Source organism: Aquarana catesbeiana, linkage group LG05 (genome assembly GCF_042186555.1).
Source record: "Aquarana catesbeiana isolate 2022-GZ linkage group LG05, ASM4218655v1, whole genome shotgun sequence".
NCBI classification, from domain to species: domain Eukaryota; kingdom Metazoa; phylum Chordata; class Amphibia; order Anura; family Ranidae; genus Aquarana; species Aquarana catesbeiana.
Window position 1 is genome coordinate 199243409 of NC_133328.1, and position 25085 is coordinate 199268493.

General features: G+C 42.7%; 1 protein-coding gene across 4 annotated transcripts in view; it reads left to right on the forward strand.

Moving 5' to 3' along the window:
- NPSR1 (neuropeptide S receptor 1) overlaps nucleotides 1-25085 on the forward strand; it is an 818655-nt gene that overhangs the window by 544803 nt on the left and 248767 nt on the right. For 2 of the 4 annotated variants that reach the window (XM_073630480.1, XM_073630482.1), the window contains exon 7: nucleotides 136-243. The exons of the other annotated variants lie outside the window; for them this stretch is intronic. In XM_073630480.1, coding sequence (XP_073486581.1) covers nucleotides 136-243 — 108 coding nt within the window. The remainder of the gene's footprint in view (nucleotides 1-135; nucleotides 244-25085) is intronic. 4 annotated transcript variants of the gene reach the window in all.

Below are 25085 nucleotides of genomic sequence, written 5' to 3' on the forward strand. Positions count from 1 at the left end.
TTGGAGCTATACTCCCAGTTACTCTTATGCAAAACTCTTCGCGCATTGAGGTTTATTTCCTCACTTTTTTATGTTACTTTTGTTGTTTTGTTAATGACGTTACTATTTTACCTTTTTATTTTTCATCACCTACAGTCTACGATGGAAAACTTGATGACATCCCTCTGCAATCTACTCATAACTGCACGCTACTGCATGAACCTCCTTACATCTACTCTAAGAACTTCAGATCACCATCTACAGGTACCCATGTCTATGAGCACCCGCCACTAATCTTTATGTTACTCCCACACAGCATTTCCCTTTTACTGAAAAATGGTTCCTAAATTTGTGTCCATAAACGCTCATGGTCTCAACAGCCCGTTTAAATGAAGGACCATGTGGCAAGAGGCAAAATCCCTGAAAGGAGATATCTTGTGCATACAGGAAACTAATTTTGCACAACACAAACAGCCCCTGTACACAAACAAACTATTCCCCCAGATATTCACAGCCTCTGGCCCTAAGAAAAAGCATGGAGTGTTAATCGCTATTAGTCATGCTGTTGCTTTCCGCCTCCATGACATTATCAAGGACAAAGCGGGGAGGTTTCTCATACTTATCTGCAAACTGAACAATGTCACATACACCTTGGTCAACCTCCCAATTATGGACAACTATCCTTTCTACATTCCCTAAAAAGAAAAGTAGATAAGTTTAAGAAAGGCTTTCTGCTGTACTGTGGGGATTTTAACTGCGTACCCGATAAGCAAATGGACTGCTCCACTCCCCAGCATTCTGCACAGAGTGAACTTCAGCCCTTTCTACATTCTTCCGACCTATACAATATGTGGCACTGTGTCAGTTCTGGGGGAAAAGATTTCACTTATTATTCAGTTCCTCACAAATTGTATTCAAGAATAGATTTATTTGTTTCTGAATTACCACTTTTTCAAAATGTTATATCTGCCAACATTCATTCAATCACATGGTCTGATCATGCACCAGTTTCGCTGACTATCAAAGAAAGTGATAATGCGGCACCGGTGCATCTGTGGCGCAACAACACGGCTACTCTGAATAACCCAAAATACCGGGACCGACTGCATGATCAGATCAATGATTTTTTCCTATGCAATGTTGTACCAGAAACTACTAGCTTCCATTTGTGGTGTGCCCACAAAGCATATAGCAGAGGTTTGTTACTCCAGGCAGCATCAAGGGAAAAGAGGCGGAAACTACAGACATTGACTACACTTCTAACTAAACTCAAATCCCTTGAAATGCAGCACAAATCCAACCCTACCCCTCTTGTACAATCTGCACTGTTCAAAATCAGACAGGACATTTGTATGCATTTAGTCTCTGTTTACCAGACATATCTGCAGAGACTCAAAGCAACGCACTACACACAGGGGAATGGAGCTGGCAATTTTTTAGCTGCTTATATCCGCAGGAAACAGCACAAAACTAAACTTTCTCATATAATTGATCCCAACACAGCCAAACCCGTACACCACCAACGCATTCTGCAAATACTATAAACAACTATATAACTTAAAGTCAGATCCCTCAACACCCCAACCCACTGATATAGATATCACTAACTTCCTTCAATTTATTAAACTCCCATCCATAGATGCTGATATGTTGCAGTCTTTAAACTCTGACATCTCAGACAAAGAAATTTGCCACGCTATTCATTCACTACCTCTCAATAAATCACCAGGGGCAGATGGCTTCTCGGCCGAGTACTACAAGGCCTTCAAGAACATACTAGTGCCATACATGTGCAAACTTTTCAATAAGGCAATCTCCTCCACCTCCTTTCTTGAAGAGATGCTCCAAGCAGTTATAGTGGCCTTCCAAAACCAGGGAAAAAACCTGACACCTGTAGATTGTACAATCTTATCAAAAATGCAGAAACTCGTAAGGTGCCCACAGTGTTCCTGATGCTAGATGCTGAAAAAGCGTTTGATCGGGTTCACTGGGGGTACCTGAAAGCGACACACAAGTTTGGTTTGACAGGACCTATTTACTCAGCGATTTCTGCACTGTATACTGTGCTGACCGCGTGTGTATACACTTCTAATGCTATGTCAGATAAATTCTACATTACTAATGGTACTTGTCAGGGGTGCCCTCTATCCCCATTGATTTTCTCACTGGTGATGGATCCTCTGGCGTAAAAGATTAGGATGGATACCCTCATCAAGGGCATCTGAGTAGCTGACATGGACCACAAAATTGGCCTATTTGCGGACAATGTGGTATTGACCCGAACTTCACCAGTCACCTCCCTAGATAGGATATAACGATTATTGCACCACTTTGGGTCTGTGTCGTACTATATGCTTAACGTTACCAAATCCTCTATTCTTCCTATACATTTGCCCACCCCAAATCTAAACTAATTAAAACTGAAATTTCCATTTTCTTTCAAATGTATTTATTTGAGTTTACAGTCAGATACAAACAGGACAAGACAAAAAAGGAATCACAAGCATAGATTCTTTGTACATATCTCAAAGTTATTAACAATAAACTAAAAACTGTCACATGTACGCATGACATTTAGAGGCATAACCCATCTTGGGGCACTTCTAGTTCGGTATCCCCCTTGGTAATAGATGAATGCAGTTACCCTAACGGGATCATACTGTGAGGGGGGTTATATGAATATGCGGATACCATTACCCTAGTACATATGGTTCTCAGAAATGTCATGAATATTGAAACTCAGAACATTGCTTAAACAAAATTGGGGTAAACTGAGGGCAGTTGAAACTATAACAAAAGAGTGGGTAAAGAAAAATATAGTTACCAGCATTTTATGCAGATACCACAGTAATCATTTTATGGTATAGTATACCAATGTTATAGTTTGAGATCTGTAGCCTCCTCTGGATAGGGTAACCAAGCTTGCCAAGATCTTATAAAGTGATGCAGAGATAGATGTGTAAAATGAGGCCTATAATACACATGCTCAGCGCCAGATCAATCCTACGGTTCTATGTGCAGTGTAAAATAAACACTTAAGAATATTAAATCCCACAATTATATGTGCAGTATTAAAAAATAAATATTCAAAAGTAGAAATCAGCTGTTTAAAAAGGAAAAAATGGCATAAATACAGTAGTAAAAAAGTCCAGCAATCAAACACTGGATCATAAATACTAAAAACAGCGCTAAAATAAAAGCCACAAAAGAAAGTGTCACAGTAAGTGGCCAAAACACAAATAAGTCTCTATGTAGAAGGTAATGATGAAGACAGTTCAAGGTTTTTATAGGTGTAGAATCACTGATATCCGAGCGTGCACCTTTCACCAGAAAGAAGACATGTTCCACCACGTGATGCACACTCCCCCAGGGGGTCAAACTCACCAGAAGCCACTATTAAAAGCGCATTGAGTAAGGTATTCAACATCCACTTCAATAGTAAGTCCTCATAATCAGCAGGATTCACTGGTAAAGGGGCTCCATATATTTCATAAAACACAAGAGTAACACCAACATAGCATAATCCTGTTTATTCAGGTGAAAATCCCCTATACAGCAGTGTTCCCCTTAATCCTAACTACGTACATTGTAACATATTGAAACAAGCAAATATGTAAGCCCAGAGGGCGCTGTCACCATGTCTAGCCGTCCAGGATGGGATATGTGTTTCTCTGCAGACACCACACTATCTTCCTGGTGGGTTGTAGTAGACAGTGGAGCGCAAGTGTCACTTCCGGATCGTCGTGTAGGCCACGCCCTGACCAGTTTCATCATCAAGGACTTCTACAGAGGGCCCTCTGTGTTTTGGCCACTTACTGTGACACGTTCTTTTGTGGCTTTTATTTTAGCACTGTTTTTACTATTTATGATACAGTTTTTGATTGCTGGACTTTTTTACTACTGTATTTATGTTATAAAGTGATGCGCTTTGAGTTTTTTGAACGCCAATAATTTTTCATATTGGCATTGTGTATTAACCCTTGTGGTTAGTTCTCTCATCGTAGGAAGGGTCGAGGTTTTTCATTTACTAGCTAAGGCTGTTCTAGCTGCAAATAGAATATGGGCTATTACTGTCTTAACTGTAAGGGGATAAGTATCTAGCCCTATATTCAGAAGTAGGGATGAGCTTCGAGTTCAAGTCGAACTTATGCTCGACTCGAACATTGACTGTTCGCAAGTTTGCCGAACAGCGAACAATTTGGGGTGTTCGCGGCAAATTCGAATGCCGCGGAACACCCTTTAAAAGTCTATGGGAGAAATCAAAAGTGCTAATTTTAAAGGCTTATATGCAAGTTATTGTCATAAAAAGTGTTTGGGGACCTGGGTCCTGCCCCAGGGGACATGGATCAATGCAAAAAAAAGTTTTAAAAACGTCTGTTTTTTCAGGAGCAGTGATTTTAATAATGCTTAAAGTCAAACAATAAAAGTGTAATATCCCTTTAAATTTCGTAGCTGGGGGGTTTCTATAGTATGCCTGTAAAGGGGCGCATGTTTCCCGTGTTTAGAACAGTTTGACAGCAAAATGACATTTCGAAGGAAAAAAGCCATTTAAAACTACTCGTGGCTATTGCATTGCCGGTCCGACAATACACATAGAAGTTCATTGATAAAAACGGCATGGGAATTCCCCACAGGGGAACCCCGAACCAAAATTAAAAAAAAAAAATGACGTGGGGGTCCCCCTAAATTCCATACCAGACCCTGCAGGTCTGGTAAGGATTTTAAGGGGAACCCCACGCCAAAAAAAACGGCGTGGGTCCCCCCAAAAATCCATACCAGACCCTTCTCCGAGCACGCAACCTGGCAGGCTGCAGGAAAAGAGGGGGGGACGAGAGAGCGGCCCCCCCTCCTGAACCGTACCAGGCCACATGCCCTCAACATTGGGAGGGTGCTTTGGGGTAGCCCCCCAAAACACCTTGTCCCCATGTTGATGAGGACAAGGGCCTCATCCCCACAACCCTGGCTGGTGGTTGTGGGGGTCTGCGGGCGGGGGGGCTTATCGGAATCTGGAAGTCCCCTTTAACAAGGGAACCCCCAGGTCCCGCCCCCCCTGTGTGAAATGGTAAGGGGGTACAAAAGTACACCTACCATTTCACTAAAAAACTGTCAAAAATGTTAAAAATGACAAGAGACAGTTTTTGACAATTCCTTTATTTAAAAACTTCTTCTTTCTTCTTTCTTCTATCTTCCTTCATCTTCTTCTTCTTCTGGTTCTTCTGGCTCTTCTGGTTCTTCCTCCAGCGTTCTCGTCCAGCATCTCCTCCGCAGCATCTTCTATCTTCTTCTCCTTGGGCCGCTCCGCACCCATAGCATGGGGGGAGGCTCCCGCTCTTCTCTTCATCTTCTTCTCTTCTTCTTCATCTTCTTCATCTTCTTCTCTTCTTCTCTTCTTCATTTTCTTCTCCGGGCCGCTCCGCATCCATGCTGGCATGGAGGGAGGCTCCCGCTGTGTGACGGTGTCTCCTCGTCTGACGGTTCTTAAATAACGGGGGGCGGGGCCACCCTGTGACCCCGCCCCCTCTGACGCACAGGACATGATGGGACTTCCCTGTGGCATTCCCCGTGACGTCACAGGGAAGTCCCGTCAAGTCACCGTGCGTCAGAGGGGGGCGGGGTCACCGGGTGGCCCTGTCCCCCGTTATTTAAGAACCGTCAGACGAGGAGACACCGTCACACAGCGGGAGCCTCCCTCTATTCCAGCATGGATGCGGAGCGGCCCGGAGAAGAAGATGAAGAAGAGAAGAAGAGAAGAAAAGAAGAAGATGAAGAAGAAGATGAAGAAGAGAAGAAGATGAAGAGAAGAGCGGGAGCCTCCCCCCATGCCATGGGTGCGGAGCGGCCAGAGGAGAAGAAGATAGAAGACACCGCGGAGGAGATGCTGGACGAGAACGCCGGAGGAAGAACCAGAAGAGCCAGAAGAACCAGAAGAAGAAGAAGATGAAGGAAGATAGAAGAAAGAAGAAGCATTTAAATAAAGGAATTGTCAAAAACTGTCTCTTGTCATTTTTAATATTTTTGACAGTTTTTTAGTGAAATGGTAGGGGTATCCCTTATCATTTCACACAGGGGGGGGCCGGGATCTGGGGGTCCCCTTGTTAAAGGGGGCTTCCAGATTCCGATAAGCCCCCCACCCGCAGACCCCCACAACCACCGGCCTGGGTTGTGGGGATGAGGCCCTTGTCCTCATCAACATGGGGACAAGGTGTTTTGGGGGGCTACCCCAAAGCACCCTCCCAATGTTGAGGGCATGTGGCCTGGTACGGTTCAGGAGGGGGGGCGCTCTCTCGTCCCCCCTCTTTTCCTGCAGCCTGCCAGGTTGCGTGCTTGGATAAGGGTCTGGTATGGATTTTTGGGGGACCCCACGCCTTTTTTTTTTTTTTGGCACGGGGTTCCCCTTAAAATCCATACCAGACCTGAAGGGTCTGGTATGGAATTTAGGGGGACCCCCACGTCATTTTTTTTTAAATTTTGGTTCGGGGTTCCCCTGTGGGGAATTCCCATGCCGTTTTTATCAATGAAATTCTATGTGTATTGTCGGACCAGCAATGCAATAGCTGCGAGTAGTTTCAAATGGCTTTTTTCCTTCGAAATGTCATTTTGCTGTCAGGCTGTTCTAAACACGGGAAACATGCGCCCCTTTACAGGCATACTATAGACACCCCCCAGCTACGAAATTTAAAGGGATATTACACTTTTATTGTTTGACTTTAAGCATTATTAAAATCACTGCTCCCAAAAAAATGGCCATTTTTAAAACTTTTTTTTATGCATTGATCCATGTCCCCTGGGGCAGGACCCAGGTCCCCAAACACTTTTTATGACAATAACTTGCATATAAGCCTTTAAAATTAGCACTTTTGATTATTCATGTTCATGTCCCATAGACTTTAACGGTGTTCGCGTGTTCGAACGAACTTTTTTCCTGTTCGCATGTTCTGGTGCAAACCGAACAGGGGGGTGTTCAGCTCATCCCTATTTAGGAGGGCCAGTGCCAGAGTCAATGGTGTGTAATGCCCCGTAATTTCACTGATAACATTGGATATGTTTTCCCAAAAGGTTTAATGCCCCGTACACACGATCGGACATTGATCGGGCATTCCGACAACAAAATCCTAGGATTTTTTCCGACGGATGTTGGCTCAAACTTGTTTTGCGTACACACGGTCGCACAAAGTTGTCGGAATTTCCAATCGCCAACAACGCGGTGACGTCAAGCACGTACGACGAAACTAGAAAAGGCCAGTTCAGAACCAAGCGCGGCATGCTTTGGGCTCCTTTTGCTAATCTCGTGTTAGTAAAAGTTTGGTGAGAGACGATTCGCGCTTTTTAAGACTTGTGGCTTTCAGATCGTTTTCTGCCGTTCAGTTTGTGCTTGTGGGTTTGTATCTGCTCTTCAGTGCGTGCAAGCAAGTTCCACGTGACTTTAATTAGTCATTGTGTTCTTGTTCGTTCGTTACTGTTTTTCAGGTCGCTCTTCACAGGCCTTGCTGTTCTTCAGTGCGTTCTGTTACTTTGTTCTGAGCAGCCGACATTTTTCTAGCCATGTTGTGTATACGTACTCCTCGTAGAGTTCGTGCTGTGCGGGGGCTTGGTGTTGGGGTCCTGACCTTGACACAAGTCCAGTCCATGAACAGGGTGGGGAGGAGTTCATGGACCAAGAATTGGTTGCTTCAGCGTGACCAGTTCTGTCATATGCCTTTGCTCCGTGAGATCCGTGAGAATAATCCTGATGATTTCAGGAACTTTCTCAGGATGACGGACCCCGTATTTCACCGTCTTCTAGCTTTGCTGACCCCCTATATAAGCAGGCAGGATACCTGCATGAGGCAAACTATCACTGCGGAGCAGAGGCTCGTCGCTACCCTGCGGTACTTGGCGACGGGGAGAAGTCTGCAGGACTTGAAGTTCTCAACAGGCATCATTATCCCAGAGACCTGTTCTGCCATCATCCAGGTCCTGCAGAAGGAGTATATGAAGGTAAGTTTTTTATCCTTTAATATCACATTTTATTGTATATAATGTTTGCTAATGTAAAGTATTTCTTTCCTCATTCCCTAATTACCATGATTGGAATATGCTGTGAATGTCCCCTTTGTCCTCATGCATGCTGGATTTTTCTGTAATTATTTTTTTTGTCCTTCATACATATTTGCCTTCACTAACCTCCCCAGCATGGTCTACAGGCCTTATATTCACCTCATGTAGTCACTTAACAATGTATTTTATCAGCTCCATAGTAGTGTTTTACCCCAAACACCCCCTAAAATGTTTTGAAATGTGATTTGTGCTTTAAATTCAGGCAGAGTGCCAGAGGCATTTTTTTGTGGTGTCCCCAAATCATTTTTATTAACCCTCCCTCCCCCCAACTGCTAAGTCAGCTGATCCCAATTCTCTATCTATCCTCAATCATCTATATGCTGACTTTGCCAAACCCATACACACTATACCCATCTCTTTTGTGGTCAGATGTATGGATGAATTACCCAAAGCATGTAGTGCAAGGGCCTCCCTGTATACTTTCAAATGGTACTGTTGAAAGTTTTTGTATCCTATTATTATCTTGATAGGTAATAGCAGAATGTCCAAATGTGCTCAAATGTGTACAGTGTGTATTTATATCTTTGTATTATGACACTTCTTACCTGTCCAGTGGGCTGCCAATAGTGTAACTAAGGAGGGGCTGTTCCAAGTAATACCCTGTATTTAGGCATTCGTCTCTCAATGAAGTGGAGGGGGTTACCTGTCCAAGATCCCCCCCCTATAATGTTAGAAATGGCCCATGAGGGGGGGAGGGGGAATATGATAGGTGTACCTTATACTTTGGTGTTGTAAAATTCCCCTTAATAAATGTTATCTGGATGTTGGCCAAGAATGTTTGTGTCTAATCTGCTTGCCATGTTTATGTGCAAAAATACAAATTTTTTTTGTTTTCCTCAACAGATTCCTTCCACGCCACAGGAATGGCAGACTGTGGCCTCCCACTTTGCCCAGCAGTGGGACTTTCCTAACTGCGAAGGGGCAATTGATGGGAAACACGTCCACATCGTCCCAACACCCAACTCGAGGTCATACTATTATAATTACAAGGGGTTCAATAGTATTGTGATGTTGGCGGTGATGTCGGCTAATTATGACTTCTTGTATGTGGACGTGGGGAAGGATGTCCGATGGTGGAGTCATCACCCAGACTGAGTTTTACAGGCATCTCCAGAATGGCAGCTTGGACTTGCCACCTCCAGAAGACAATGTGGAAGGACTTACATTCGTCTTCGTTGCAGATGAAGCATTTGCGCTGGGGGACCATCTTATGCGGCCATTCCCGATGAGGACCCTCACCCCGGAACAGAGGGTTTTTAACTACCGGCTGGCCAGAACCAGAAGAGTGGTGGAGAACACATTTGGAATCATGGCCAGCCGGTTCTGCCTATTTCTGACACCCATCCATATGGCGGAGTATAAACTTAAACATTTAATCCTGGCGAGCTGTGTTCTACATAACTTTTTATGCCAACATTCTGCCAACTATGCTGGCTCAATTGGGCCTGAGGCCAGAATTCTACATGAAACAACCCTGACGGCGCTTAAAAGTGGCCGTCCTGGCTTGCCCTCCCTGAGTGCCTGTGATGTCCGGTTAAGATATCTTGAGTTCTTTGCGGGTAGGGGGGCCATCAATGTGCCAGACAATTTTTGAAGCCTTTATCAAATAAAAAAAAAAAAGCTAATCTTTGGTGACATTTACTGCTTGTGTTTGTTTTAGCTGACCCTGACAGCAATGTGGGGAGTCCGGAAAATGGCATGATTGTGTAACCTTATACAAAGCACGGTTGGGTGTTATTTACTAAAGGCGTAGACACTTTGCACTACAAGTGCACTTGAAACTGCACTGAAACTGCACTTGTAGTGCAAAGAGGATTTGCCTTTAGGAAATAACCCCCATTTTCACAGAAAATAGCAATTACATGACCACAAAAGTGTTGTAGCGTTGAGACAATAATCCACACAATCTTGATTAACAATCTTTTTAATACCTGCACAATCACATGTGCATTTAGAAAAGGTTTTTAAAACAAACCAACATGTTTGTTGTATAACAATTTTTGGGGTGGCATTATCAAAAATAGAAATGTCCATTTAAGATAAAACAGGCATGGGTAAAACCAACGAGAAAGACAAAAATCTTGAACTTACAAAGTTCACATATGGTAAAACTTGAAGGCAATATCAGACATGAGTATTTAGGAACTGTGTTTGATATTGCGTTCAGATGGGGTGAAGTCATCCCTTGAAAAGCCAAATTTTGAAGATGCACACCAATTTACGAATGTCAACATGTGCTAGCTGCCATCACGGGAGATCAAGGGACGTGTTTTGGGGGAGCAACCCCTTCCTCACACTTTATTATTGAGGAAGGTGTTGCACCCCCAAAACGCGTCCATTGATCTCCCGTGATGGCAGATAGCACATGTTGGCACACTGTGTGCATCCTCCAAATTTGGCTTTTCTAAACATCGCTAAAACATTTTTAAGATTGTAGCGTACAAAAAAACAAAGTGATTTTGCAGGGTTTTAAATTCACCCCAAAACATCAATGATGTTATTATTTTTTTGAATAACATCATTGATTTTTTTCTTGAGGTTTTCCAATTCTAAATTACACCCCATGATCTCCCCGATCAGGATCTGGGCACTTTCTGATGTGAAAGGATCTTGATCCACAACATCACGATCACCTAAAAAGAGAGAAACCAAACATAAACAGGTATCAAAAATCTGCCGGCATCCATCTCTTACCTGAGCCTGTGGTCGCAGACACTCACCTGTTGTGGTGACAATTTCCACCACATCTTCTTCCTCCTCCTGCTCAGCTTGGGTTGGAGGTATGTCCCCTTCTTCCCGAGGTGGGGGGTCTCTGGTCTCCTTGGATGAGGGTTGCCCTCCGAGTCTTTTCTCCCCTATGTAAAACAAAAATGGTATAATTAGCACACAGATATTTGATGGCCGAAATATAAAGATGAAACATTGCTTGGAAGTGGGGTACAATTGTCTATTTTGGCAGAGTTCCAAGATGTAGCCTTTTTATTGTCCGTTGTCAAGCTTCAATACTTTACCTGTTTTGTACAAGCTTCACAGATGGAGACACCCCTATAGTATACACTGGAGCACATGTGTGGGCCCCCTAATAAAAAGGGTGTTCTTGTGTCCCACACTAGTGCTCCAGCGTCCAGATGTGAAAACAGCTGCTGAGTGTCCTCTCCTTACACAGAATCTAGTTTGCATTTCATTCTAGTAACAAACCCATCTACACAACCAAATATTTTTCATACAAGTAGGCCCTAAAAAATGTTGGCAAATGCATATGGCCTAAACAATGGTGTTTTATAGGCTGAAAGAAAAATGTTTGATACGAACGAATAATGGGCCCATGAACATTAAATTTGCCATTTTAAACTGTACAACACTTAGGAAAAGCATATGGAGCAGCACGAACGTAATAAAGACAAAAAGAATAGGAACGCAGCACAACTACTTACTTTTTTGCAGCACTCTCCGGATCTTTCTGTACTGCTTGTGCCCACTTAATTTCAGGTCCGACCACCGCTTCCTGAGCTGATCTTTCGATCGACATACCCCAAAATTCCGGTGCAGACTCTTGACCACTTTCGCCATGATCTTGGCCTTTCTGATATTGGGGTTGGGGTAAGGTCTATACTTTCCATCATAGTCGGCCTTCTTCAGGATGTCCACCATCTCCAATATCTCCCCAAAGGACATATTTGTGGCCTTAAATCTCCTTCTGGATCGGGACGTTTCCGGATTCGGGCTTTCCTCCTCCTCCTCCTCCTGACTCCGCCATGTGCTCTTCACCCACTACGCCGAACGAAAAGGGGCAGGGAATAGACTAGAAAGAATGTCAGGGGCGGGCGGAATTACACACATATAAAGCGTAACACGCATGCATATTACGTACGATCTGTGAGCGGAGGAAGGAGCATTGGAGGTAATAACGAAGGTAAGAGACAAACTTGGGCCTATACTGCTTCTAGATTGAGGCCTATATTGTAACAAGATTAGGAGAGTTTTGCCTGACATTAGGGTTTGTCTTGTGTTGTGTCTTGCAGTTAAAATGGACATCTTGAATGATACAGACTTCATGGCAATCTTCATTGACATGTTCAGGGAGCTGCCTTGTCTGTGGGAGATCAACCACCCACATTATAGGAACCAAACAAAGAGGAAGGCAGCGCTGGATCAATTGTTGGAAATTGTGAAGCAGGTGATCCCCACGGCAGACATCACATATTTGAAGATCCTAATTGGTGGCCTGAGGAGCACATATGTAAGGGAGCGCCAGAAAGTCCAGGATTCGCAGAGATCCGGAGCAGCAGATGACATCTATGTCCCCAGGATGTGGTACTATGACAGGCTGCATTTTCTGGCAGGCCAGACTGAACCCAGGCCATCACTCTCCAGTCTTCCTTTCACGCTTCCTTCCCCCCCAGCTGAGGCTTCTGACGCCCAACCTGGGCCTTCCAGGCAGCAACATGTGGAGGAGCCCAGATTGAGCCAGGTATAGCATTCCTCTAAATATTTCAGGTTGTCCAATCAATGATGTTAACTAGATGTTAGTTTGGAGTACTAATTTAGGATTGTGATTGATGATGCAAAACATTAAACCATGTCCCTTTTTCATACACAGGGAAGTCTCAGCCAGGAGGTGGCCGGTGCGAGCAGGCTGCCTGATATCCAGGTCCCTCCCACCCACCTGCAAAGAGAAAGTGGCAGGAAGAGGAGTACCCTAGAGGAGGCTGCCATAGGCCTCTTTTGGAAGGCTACAGAGGCCCTGGGAGCACCACACACTGTGGACGGTGGAGGAGGACTTTGCTGGCATAATTGCCTGTAAAATGCAGCGGATGGAGGAGGGCCAACAACTCATGTGTGAGTCATTAATTTTGGAGGCTCTCAATAAGGGGTTGAGGGCCCAAATAACATCTGATACCCACCTTTGTGACCTCACACATGGTCCTCCTCCTCCTCCAGGTCCTCCTCCTCCTTCTCCTTCTCCTCCAGGTCCTACTCCTCCTCCTGCCACATCTCCAACAGCAGAGCCACAGCCAGGAAGGAAGCGTGGAAGGAAGACCAGAAAGTGATGACCCTGGGTTCAGTCTGGTTGGCCAAAAGAGGCAGCCTCTTGTGGTACCACAGCCTGGGGACACAGATGTCATCTGCTGCTTTCCGGATCTCTGGGACTTCTGGACCAGACTGCACTCCCTTACATATGGACTCCTCAGGCCACCAATTTTGATGTTCAAGAATTGATGTCTGCCCTGGGGGTCCAAGGCTTCGCTAATTTCTCCTGTTTATCCAGCATTTATCCCTCTTTGTTTGGTTCTGATCCCTTAATAAAGGATTTTTGGTTTCAATTATACTTGCCTATGTGTATTTTCCTTCTAAAAGGACAGTTTGTTTGTGAGGATTCAGGTACATTTCTAAAGTACAATGTGAAATTAACAAGGGACACCAACACCAAACAATCTCCTTGAGATTAAATAATACAAGATAATAATGGGGTTGTGGTAACTTGACACACAAAACACACACAAAAATATTCTGGAGTAAAACTAAAAAAACTAAAAACTGAAAAAATACAAACCTATAATAAAATATAAATCTGCCTTTAAAAAAAAAAAAAAAAACCACAACACAAACATATTTTTGTCAGATGTGACAAATCAAAATATATTAAGGGAATCCCGATAAATAATAAAGAAAGAAGTTTGTGAGAAGTGTGTGTGAATATGAGCAGCAAAACTACTTAATTCTTCTCACGTTATAAAGAAGAAGAGAGTGCGCTGGAGTAAACCATTTTTTACATTGCACCGTGATGAAAGTGCTGTATCCATTGCGAACGCTAAGTTTACCAGACCGAGCTGTTCCATGTCGGAATTTCTTCTGAGCATGCGTGGCACTTTGTGCGTTGGAACAGGCCATACATAGTCGGAATTGACGCGATCGGATTTTGTTGTCGGAAAATTTTATAGCCTGCTCTCAAACTTTGTGTGTTTTCCGATAGAAAATGTTCGATGGAGCCCACACACGGTCGGAATTTCCGACAACACGCTCCGATCGGACATTTTCCATCGGAAAATCCAACCATGTGTACGGGGCATTAATGTGAGGACAGTTCCACAACACATGGTACAAATTCTCTATTTGGTTACATCCACTCCAACATTTGTTTGTGGAATCGTGAAATATTTTTGACAACCTATAAGGGGTCATGTACCACCTGTGGTAGATTTTTTGAAAGGTTTTCCCAGTGATCAACACAGGAGGATGTACTGAAGCTCAGGTGTATGGCTTTTAACCATTGTTGCAGAGAGAATTCTTTCGCTAGATCTGTTTCCCATTTGAGCATGTCGGGAGTTTTGGTCATTAGTGTTGGACCCATCAAGGAGTTATAAAAGAAGGAGATCCCACGGATTGTTGTTTTTAAATTTGGTTTTGTTTTTGATTTTGATTGTTGTTTTTGATTTCTCCTGTAAGAATTCCCAGATCGGGTTTGGGATTTCTATGTATTCTTTGCATCTGGTAACCTCGTGAAAATGTCTAATTTGACCTATATGCATCAATAGGTAGCTCACTTTGATGTAGGTTTTGTAGGAAGTTCACACCCCTTTTATGGCAGTCTCTCGCGTCAAAGTCACTAATGAGCCATTCATACTGTATGTTTTAGTCGGGATATCTAGTTTATGGGTACTTCCTACTTGGGCTGTATTAGTGACTAGGGTGACCCAGGCTATTAAAGTGGCTCTAATTATTGGATGAGACACCTTGGAGGCAATTAATGGGGACATGAGGGATGCTGCTAATATCCCTAGGAATTCCTGGTGTTTCATAAAACTTTGTTCCATATTGACCCATAATTTGTTATCTGTCTTATGGATCCAATGTTTAACTTGGTCTGGCAAGGACGCATTATAGTAGCCCATTAGGTTGAGGGATATGGATAGGGAGTGTTCAAAATAAGTATAATATCTTTGGGAGAATTTGAATTTTGAAGGCGGCTGATCTTCCTACCCAAGAAAGTTGAGTTTTCCCTATTCGACTTAGATCTTCAGTGACAGTAGACAACAGGGTGGGAAAATTAGCTTTGTAGAGTAAATTAACTGGATAAGAAAGTTGGATTCCTAGATATGCTATAGATTTAGATCCCCATTTATATGGAAATTTGTTTTTCAGTAAATTGATTTGTTTTTGAGATAGTCCCATGGCGAGAATCTGACATTTGTTGGAGTTGACCTTATAGTAAGAGACTCTCCCAAATTCTTCTATCAATTGTTAAACTCTCTGTAGGGTACTGTAGGGTGCCAATAGAGATAGAATAATGTCGTCTGCAAATAGACCTATTTTGTGTTCAGCTTGTCCCACTCTTAAACCCTGGATACGGGAATCAGACCTGATGGCCTCAGCAAAGGGTTCTATAGCCAGGGAGAATATGATAGGGGATAGGGGGCATCCATCCCTGCCTCATGCCATTCGAAAGGTTGAATGACCCAGACAGGACACTGTCAATATATACCCTCACCGAGGGATTATGATATAGAGGCATAATAGCAATGTGCATTGTCCCAGACACCCCAAATTTAGTCAGTACCTGTGAGAGGTATTTCCAATGGACTCTGTCAAATGCCTTCTCAGCATCCAATGCAAGGAGCAGAGAAGACACTCAACAGACCTCAGCGTGATGTATTGGGTTGATCATCCTCATTGTACCATCAGGAGCTTGTCTCCCCCTCATGAAATCCACTTGTTCTGGACCTAAAAGGAGTGGTGTTAATCTTATTAGTCTGTTTGCTAACAGTTTGGAGTATATTTTTAAGTCCCAGTTTAGAAGCGAGATTAGTCTGAAGTACTGAGGATGGTTAGGCTCTTTTTCAGGTTTAAGTAGGGCCACAATAACTGCTTCTAACATTTCTTTTGGAAAATGCCCCGCTGAAACTGCTTGGTTGTAGAGATTAACCATGTAAGGGCCTAGAACTGGGTTAAGGGCTTTGTAGTATTCCGATGACAGTCCATCCATTCCCGGTGATTTACCCAATGGAAGGGAGGCAATTACATCTAGGATTTCTTTTAATGCTATAAGGCGATTTAGGAGGTTTATAGAGGTGTTGTCCAGCACCGGTAGGTCTAGTTTGCTTAGAAAATTAGATATGACCGCTGTATCGGGTTGGGGGGTGTCAGTATCCTCTTTTAGGTTATACAGTGAGGCATAATATTCCCTGAATGTTTGGGCTATCTCAGAGGGGTCAAGGACTTTTTTGTTTGTTTTACGATGCTGAAGTTGGGTAATTTTTTCCCTGGCTTTCTTTTGTTTGAGTAGTAGTGCCATTTTTTCCCTGCTTTGTTATGTTGTGAGTAATTCATTAATTTAAGTCCTTTGATATATTTATCATGTTCGGATATTAGAACTGTTCTAAGTTCCTCTCTGAGGAGCGTGAGTTTAGACAGCAGAGTACTCCGGGGTGATTTTTTATGTTGGGTTTCGTGTAAGTCTATTTCAGCCAGTAGGGTGGAGACACGTAAGTTTCTTTTTTTTTCATCTCTAGAGAGGCCATCTGGATCAGCACCCCCCTGGCAAAAGCCTTGTGGGTACACCAATGGTTGAATACACTGCTGAAGGACTCCAAATTAAAGAAAAAGAACTCCTCCAACTTTGTCCTCAACTCTTCGGCATATGTAGGATGTGACAAAATATACGTGATGTTCCGCCATAATGGCAAATTTTTACCTGTACAGCTCTGAAATTTCCAGAGAGATAGGTGCATGGTTGGACCATGTAATATTGTAAATTTTCGCTTCAATTAGCCTGTGGAGAAGATTTTTATCAGTTATGTGTCACGGTACTACTTACAGTGAGCCCACAGGCGAGCAGGTGACACGGGATCCCCCAGGGCGTGGAGTCTAAGGGCCAGCCGAGTGCTGACCCCAGGTCAAGACCCCCGGGTTCACCCTACTCGCTAGAGAAGTACCAGGAGACACTGTCAGACAAGGACGGATGGATGAAGCAAAAGGAGAGCCGGATAGCGAGCCAAGGTCAGGGTGGGCTGCATACAATGTAATCAGTACAGGCCGAGTCGGTACACAAGAGATCAGTTCATGAGAGGTCAGGTTTAAGGCAGGTTTACACAAAGGGAGCTCCGAAACAAATGTTGCTCAAGCAACCAGTAGCTGGTTTGAAAGGGATTTAAATAGGGAAGCACATGAGGGGCTGGACAGGAAGTAGCAGGAAGGAATCATATATTAGGCAACAGGTGTGGCTGACGACACCCATAGCTGCAGAGTGCACAGAGCAGAACACAAGCTAGTGGAACAACAGGTGCCAGCCGGGCTACAGCAGTAAAGGTGAGACACAGATCAGCTCCGCAGCTGATCTGTGACATTATGAAACAGTCAATTCTTGAATAGGTTTTATGGTGATTTGTGAAAAATGTGTAGTCCCTCTCCGATGTGTTACGGTAGCGCCATGGGTCGTGGAGATCTTCTTGTAGTAGGTATTGTTTGAGTCCAACTTTCTTTGTGGGATTCGTGGAAATAGTGTCCATTTCCAGGTCCATCAGGATATTGAAGTCCCCACAGATTAACAATTGGCTTTTTTGTATAGAGCGGGCTTTGGCTAAGGTTCTCTTAAGAAACTGTATTTGGTGCCTGTGGGGAGCATAGATGTTCACTATTGTATAAAGGACTCCATTTAATTCTGCCACTAGTATTATGTATCTACCTTCCGTGTCCATCATTGAAGTGTGTAATGTAAAGGATATCAAGTCCCGTAAGGCTATTACAACACCTCTCTTTTTTTTCTCTAAAATTGGCTTGATAAACATATGGGAAGTGTTTATGGGTGCACTTGGGAAGTTTTGTAACCAGGAAATGAGATTCTTGCACACATAGCACATCACATTGTTGGTGTTCTGCTTCTTTCCATAATGCTCTTCTCTTATAGGGGCTGTTGAGGCCTTTGGCATTCAAAGATAAAAACTTATGTCCCATTAAAGATAATTAGAGTGCTGATTAAAGCTTTATCTTCAAGGTTTACATGTTGCTGATGAATGAAATGGTAAATGTGGTAACCAGAACAGAAAAACATGAAACAAAGGGAAACAAACAGGATACTTGCATTGTTGTAGGCCTTTTTTCGCCTATGAAAAGCAACTTGTAGAGTACAGAAGAATCCTGCACACGGATCCACGGGGGAAACAGGTTATAACCGAACAGGATCTTAGTATGTTCAATGTTAATTCCATTGTAGCATTGAAGCCGTGACCTTGTATGGATGTAGAATTAGGATACAGCTTTAAGCTGAAAGGTTCAGGTGTTCGTCGGCATGTCTGTGATATCCTCATCCTCTTGGGTAAGGAGTCCCCAGGATTTCATCAGTTCCAGACCTTCATCCAGAGTGGATACGATCAAAGTTTTGTTGTTTCTATCAATGGAAAGCGTAGTCGGAAATTTCCATTTGTAGAGAATAATATTGTTTCACGGAATCTTGGTAATGGTGATAAGGTTTTTGCGAGCTTGAATGGTGGCCTGTGAGAGGTCTATGTATAGTGATATTCCTGAATATGGTTCTGGTAGAGAGCTGCGTTTGCTGGAGAAGTGCATGAGCTGGTCCTTAATGTGGAAGTAGTGGATTTTGGCTATTCAGAAAATATAACTAATGCGCAAGAGACCAAACTCACCAATATAACAAGGGGAAGCCGCCTACATAGGAAAGTGTACCCACATAACTCAAAGGATGATTAAATAGAAATATATGTGGCACTACCCCACTTATGCAATAACCAAGTCAGGTGCCGCTGCTTCCGGGTACTGCCGAACCCAGAAGCCCTTGCTTTTATTGAGGAACACATCGATTCTTGTTGTAAGTTGCTACTTTATTTTAAAATAAAATCCTTGAATTTACTGCACTATGGAGCCATCTCTTCTTTCTCCACCATCCTTTTGAGAACATCCGAGGACGTCTTTAGAGAGTGTCTGCTGCGGCTGGTGTATCTGTGTTCCCCGAGGGCTGTGGCAATTACTGGAAGCTGATCCCCAGGATATCATCCCACCGCCTGTCGGTATATGCTCGATTCGGCCCATTGGGGGCCGCAACTTCAGGTGAGAGGCTGGGGAAACTATTGCTGCACCCCTAGAACAAGATTGGACCTATCTATTAGATATCAGGCACTCACACTTTTGCATCACCTGTAGAAGATTGCACTGGGCTGACATCGGGAATGGCACTACATGCAACTTTGAACTGTTTCCATTTTGGACATCCTCTTCGCAGTTCATGTAGCAGCAGTTATCACCTCCGTTGCACACCGCTATTTATGCTTATCATTGCACTTGCACTTTCATCTGTAGCAGTTTTTGGATGTCGCTATTTAGTCGCACTTTATGCGATTTTGGATTGCACTTTTGATTTTCATTTGTATTATATTATTATTTTTGGTTATTTCATTATGTAGTAGTTCAATGAGTTTTGCTACACCTCTTGATATGTATAAATGGTCTTCTTATTTATGCATATTGCACTTTAGGATTTGATACACCTCACTGCTTTGTTGCACGTTAGCACTGTCAGTGTTTATTTTTCATCATTGTGCTATTATTGTTGCACACTGCTATTTATGCTTACTATTGCACTTGCACTTCTATCTTTAGAAGATTCTGGATGCCGATATTAAGTCGCATCTCATGCGTCTTTGGATTTTAATTTTGGCTTTTTTATACTTTATCTACAGTTTTGGATACTTCACTATGTAATAGTTCACACATTTTTGCTACATTTCTTGTTATGTTCATATGGTCTTCATTTTTATGCACATTGCACTTTAGGATTTTATTCACTTCACTGCCTTGTTTTATGTTAGCACTGTCAGTGTCTACATTTCATCATTGTGCTAGTATTGTTGATCATTTTGTTCCTTTATTTAGTTATCACTTACCTTAGGATTATTGGTTATTGCATAAGTGGGGTAGCGCCACATATATTTCTATTCAATCGGATTTTGGCTATTACATCTCTTGGTACTCGTTCCGGTAAATAAGATGGCTTCGGTAGGCGGTGAACTCTGTCTATGGCCAATTTGTGTGTTTTGGTTGTTGGCAGCAGTTCAGAGATCATTTTCTGCATTGTCGGGGTGATCATTTCAGGGATGCCTCTAAATTTGACATTGTTCCTGCGGGAACGGACCTCAATGCCCGCCATTTTGATTTTCATGTTGCGGATTTCTTCCGCGACGTCATCATGGGCATCAACTACCTCATTATGTGCTAGTGCATAGTCATTCAGTTTATTCTCTATGATATCAACTCTGTCCCCTATGGCAGCAATTTCTCTGTTTGTATGTTTCATGAAATTTGACATGTCCTGCTGCAATGCTCCGCGTAGTGTTATAAGCATGTCCTAAAGAGCAGAGTCTAATATGGGTTGTCCCACTGTGGAGAAAGCATCCAGCTTCTCACTGAAGGTAATTTCCATTTTAATGGGTTGCCAAAAATCTTCAGTACCTAGGGATTACTCTTTCCTTTCCCACTAACACCACATATGAAAATAACTACCCTACCCTATTATACACAATTAAAAATGACCTAGAACGTATCTCTTCCCACGAACTTACCTGGTTAAGAAAAATATCTCCCTGTTCTCCGCCTCCTCCTGCACTGACAGTCACATCTAAAGCTGCGGGGTCCTCTGGCTCTGGATTAGAAAGATTATATGAGATGCACAGCTGGAGTTTGGATGCTTGCTCTAAAACCCTATCCATGTGGTTTAAATGCGTTTTAGCCTAACATGAGAATGTAGGCATTGGAATTCGGTGAGTGCGTTTCTTTAGGGGAGTGGAATCACAGACACATTGGTGTGGTGAATGGATTAAGAGATCTTCACATCGACTATAGATCCTCTTCAGTATTTTATGAACTTTATTTTTCTATATTTTGTGTAATATTTTTTTGTTCTTTTGTGGCTTCACTAGTCACATCATATCACTTCACTTGTCACAGGGTGTTTAGTGTTATTTGTCAATTTAATGCTCTAGCATTTATTATATTTTAGTACATGTCAGTTATACTTTCATTTGTAAATTTTGAATCACATATCACTTTATGAGATTTAATACTCCTTGTGCACAAACATTTAGCGCCGATATTTTGACTTTGTGTCATTATCCCAGATTGACCAGTAGTTAAAATTCAGCTTTTATATAGGGAAAATAGCTGCCTTAAAAATCACATTATTGCCAAAAATCTACTGCTTTCGCACTATACCTATACTTTTGCCCGAATCTTTTTTGACCACAGTTGAAAAAATGCTTTGGAAATTTATATGGGCTGGTAAAATAACAAAGCTTTCATACCATATACTACCAAAGCAAAGACAAAGAGGGGGAGCAGGGTTTCCCAGTTTAAGCAAATATTACCATGCAGCATTGCTGGACCAGGTGAAGTCATGGTTTGATCAAGAGACTGATAAATTATGGGTACAAATAGAAAGAGCAATAGTCTCACAAAGACATCTGACCTCACTTTTATTAGCAGCATTAACTCAGAAACCATTATTCTACCCCAAATTCCCTTCCATCGATGCTACGCTCTCTGCCTGTTGAGCTCTACATGAACAAACCAACCACAGTAAGCCTTTACACAGGAAAGACCTCACACTGGGAGTTTACTAATACCTTATCCCCTCCTTAAAAGTGAATAGAGGATCCTTAACAAAAGAAACCACATATAAACAGCTACTATCGAAACGCCCTACTACTCAATCTTATGCAGACATCCAATTACACCATTACCATATTAAGAACCCAGATTCCTATTGCACTATACAACCAGACATATGGGAATACTTGACCACTTCATTTCACAAGCCTAAAGGCCTTTCCTGGTTTTATCAAATACTGCAAAATAATTATAGGTATACCAAAACCTCAAGTATGACAAACTGGGAAAAGGATCTTAATGCAACGTATGCTCTATCTGAATGGAATAAGGCTATACAGTCTAACTATAAACACTCCCATTGCACGAACCACTGGGATTTAGCCCTGAAACTATTACATAGGAGTTATTTAACACCGGTAAGACTATCACACATTTTTAAAGATGCTTCTAGCCTTTGTTGGAGGGACTGCGGTTCCAAAGGTACTTTATTCCACTTAATGTGGGAATGTACATCTGTGAGGAGCTTCTGGAACTCAACATTCTCCTTGTTAGCAGCAATTGCAGGAAATATCCTCCCTCCTAAACCTTATGGGGCGTACACACGGTCGGACTTTTCAGCTACAAAAGTCCGACAGCCTGTCCGACAGACTTTCGACGGACTTTCGACGGACTTGCGGCGGACTTTCTAACGAACAGACTTGCCTACACACGATCACACAAAAGTCCGTCGAATTCTTACGTGATGACGTACACCGGACTAAAATAAGGAAGTTGATAGCCAGTAGCCAATAGCTGCCCTAGCGTGGGTTTTTGTCCGTCAGACTAGCATACAGACGAGCGGATTTTTCGACCGGACTCGAGTCCGTCGGAAAGATTTGAAGCATGTTTCAAATCTAAAGTCCGTCGGATTTGAGGCTGAAAAAGTCAGTTGAAAGTCCGGAGAAGCCCACACACGATCGGATTACCAGCCAGCTTTAGTCCGTCAGCGTCCGTTGGACTTTTGTAGACGAAAAGTCCGACCGTGTGTACGCGGCATTACTGTTACTTTCATATTATGATCAAAATCATACGACTTATTCCAATTCATAGTAGAATAACAATATGTAAACATTGTCAATCATTCAACTGGTGTAATCTTGAGCTATGATTGGTAGCTGTCCTACTGTTCTGTGCATTTGGATAATGTTATATATCCTATTGTTACTTGCTGAACTCTGCTTTTTAATAAAAAGTAATTGAAAGAAAATATAAGCATATAATAAATAACTTCCTATGCATTAAATAAAACGCAGATTGACAAAAGCAGTGAAGTCATGCACCTGTCCTCTGAGGTGGAAGGAGCTCTCCTAGCTTTCCTCCCGGTTGTGAAGGGAACGTTGGCACATTTTGCAACCACTCCTGACACCAATTACAATTTTTTTCTTTTAAACGTTTTAAACTTTTTCTCCTGAATTCTGATTTCAAACTCTGAAATTCAAATTCTAAATTACTAGAATTGATTTTTAGATTTTTAGGTTCTCTGGATTGAGTTCTTTGATTTCTTGGATTTATGGGATTGTTTCTCTACAAGTGACTGCTCCCTGTTTCACCATCTGCCCCAGCTTGCTGCTGACTCACCTCTAAATCTTTCCTGGATCACTGGACCTCTTTTCTTGAACTGCTCGGGACCTCTTTGGTTGCACTGCAGTGTGAATATCTTAACATTTTTTCTCTACTGTACCTGGATCCCTCAGTCATGTTGCTCAGGTACACTGCACTGCAACTAACACAGAACTATTTCCTGGCTAAAGATGCATATGATCTCTGTTGGAATATTGGGAATTTACAACCAAAGAGATACAGGCACCATGGAACAAGACACTGTCTACTCCCTTCAAGTATGCTGTTTTGATCCCTGTTTATTAGCGCAAGACTGCAAGACCATCCCACACTAATGACAACCTTCAAAGACTTGAGATGCCTTGACTCCACTCCCACTCATTCCCATGGATCCTCCAAGAAAGTCCAGATCAGTGCTCCTAAACACTTGCTCCGCTAATATAGTAGCAAGTCACTACATATGAGATTTTATTGCAGATAATAATTTGGACTTTCTGTGCTTAACTAAAACCTGGCACAAACTAATTGATGGCATCCTTTTCAAACAACTTACCCTTCTGGGGTATGGATTGTTTGACCTTTCACATCTCTCGGGAGGTGGAGGTAATGGTGGAGGTAAAATTGTCATTTACAGCTTGCTCCACAATTTATCCTGTTAATGCACACTCTCTCTTTATTTAAATGCCTTGTTCTCAAGGTTTGTGCTCCCCCTCCCATGTTATTGCTGCTATTTTTCGACCACCCAAGTCTTGTAAAGCTTTCTTAAGTGAATTTGCTGACTTGCTTTCTTTTTTTGCCTTTAGTTTTAAGATAATCCTTATCCTTGGAGATTAGCTGAAGATTTTTTGACTTTGCTGGGATGCTTTAAACTAACTCCAATTTGTTTACGTCCCCAAGCATATCAAAGAAAACACCCTGGACCTTATGATTGACAACCACTCTTTTGTCTGACTGCTTTTCTCTTGGCTTAGGGCTGTCTGACCACCTAGCAATTCTTTTCAATCTGGAATAACTGTTTTCAAGACCTCCCTGTCCCGATCTGTAAATTACCGCAACTGGGCTTCTATTGATCAGCCCAAATTTGCAAATTCTGTTACTTCCTCCCTACTCTGCATCTCCTTTTCTGACACCCTTGTTGACAAAATAGATGCTCTTAATCATGTGCTTTCATCTTCCCTTGACACATATGCCCTATTAAGAACTCAAACTGTCTAATTTTCTCATATGACTCTGTGGTAAAATGACTACCTGCGATCAATGAAGGTAGTCCTGTGGAGACTTTAGCGTAGGTGGAGATGTTCTGGCCTGACTATTCATTATCAGGTTTAGAAGGACCATTTGTGTGAATATAAGGGTCAAATTGAAACTGCTAGACCCAACAATTTCTCCCATGTGTCATGCTTATCCCTAATGCAGGTTGTCAGACATTATAGCTGGTCACTGTGTTCTTCACCTATAAGGCAAGCAGGCCTACCGGTACTTGGTTGACCCCAGGACTGATACACTGCTATAGTACCTGACCACCACGCCAGGACAGGTGTGAACTGAGCAAAGCAAACAGGTACTTGCGGTTGGCAGACATGCAGAGTGGTTCAATGACAATCCAGGTAAAAGGCAGGCAGATTTCAGAGAATAGTCTATATCCAATTCAAGGTCATACACAGGGAAATACAACCTAGCAGAGCAGTGCAAACAAACAGGCAGCTTGATCAGGTATTATACACTCTATCACAAGCATGAGACTGCAGGCTTGGCTAGCTTATATCAGATTTGGTCTCCACCCAGAGTCTGGCCAC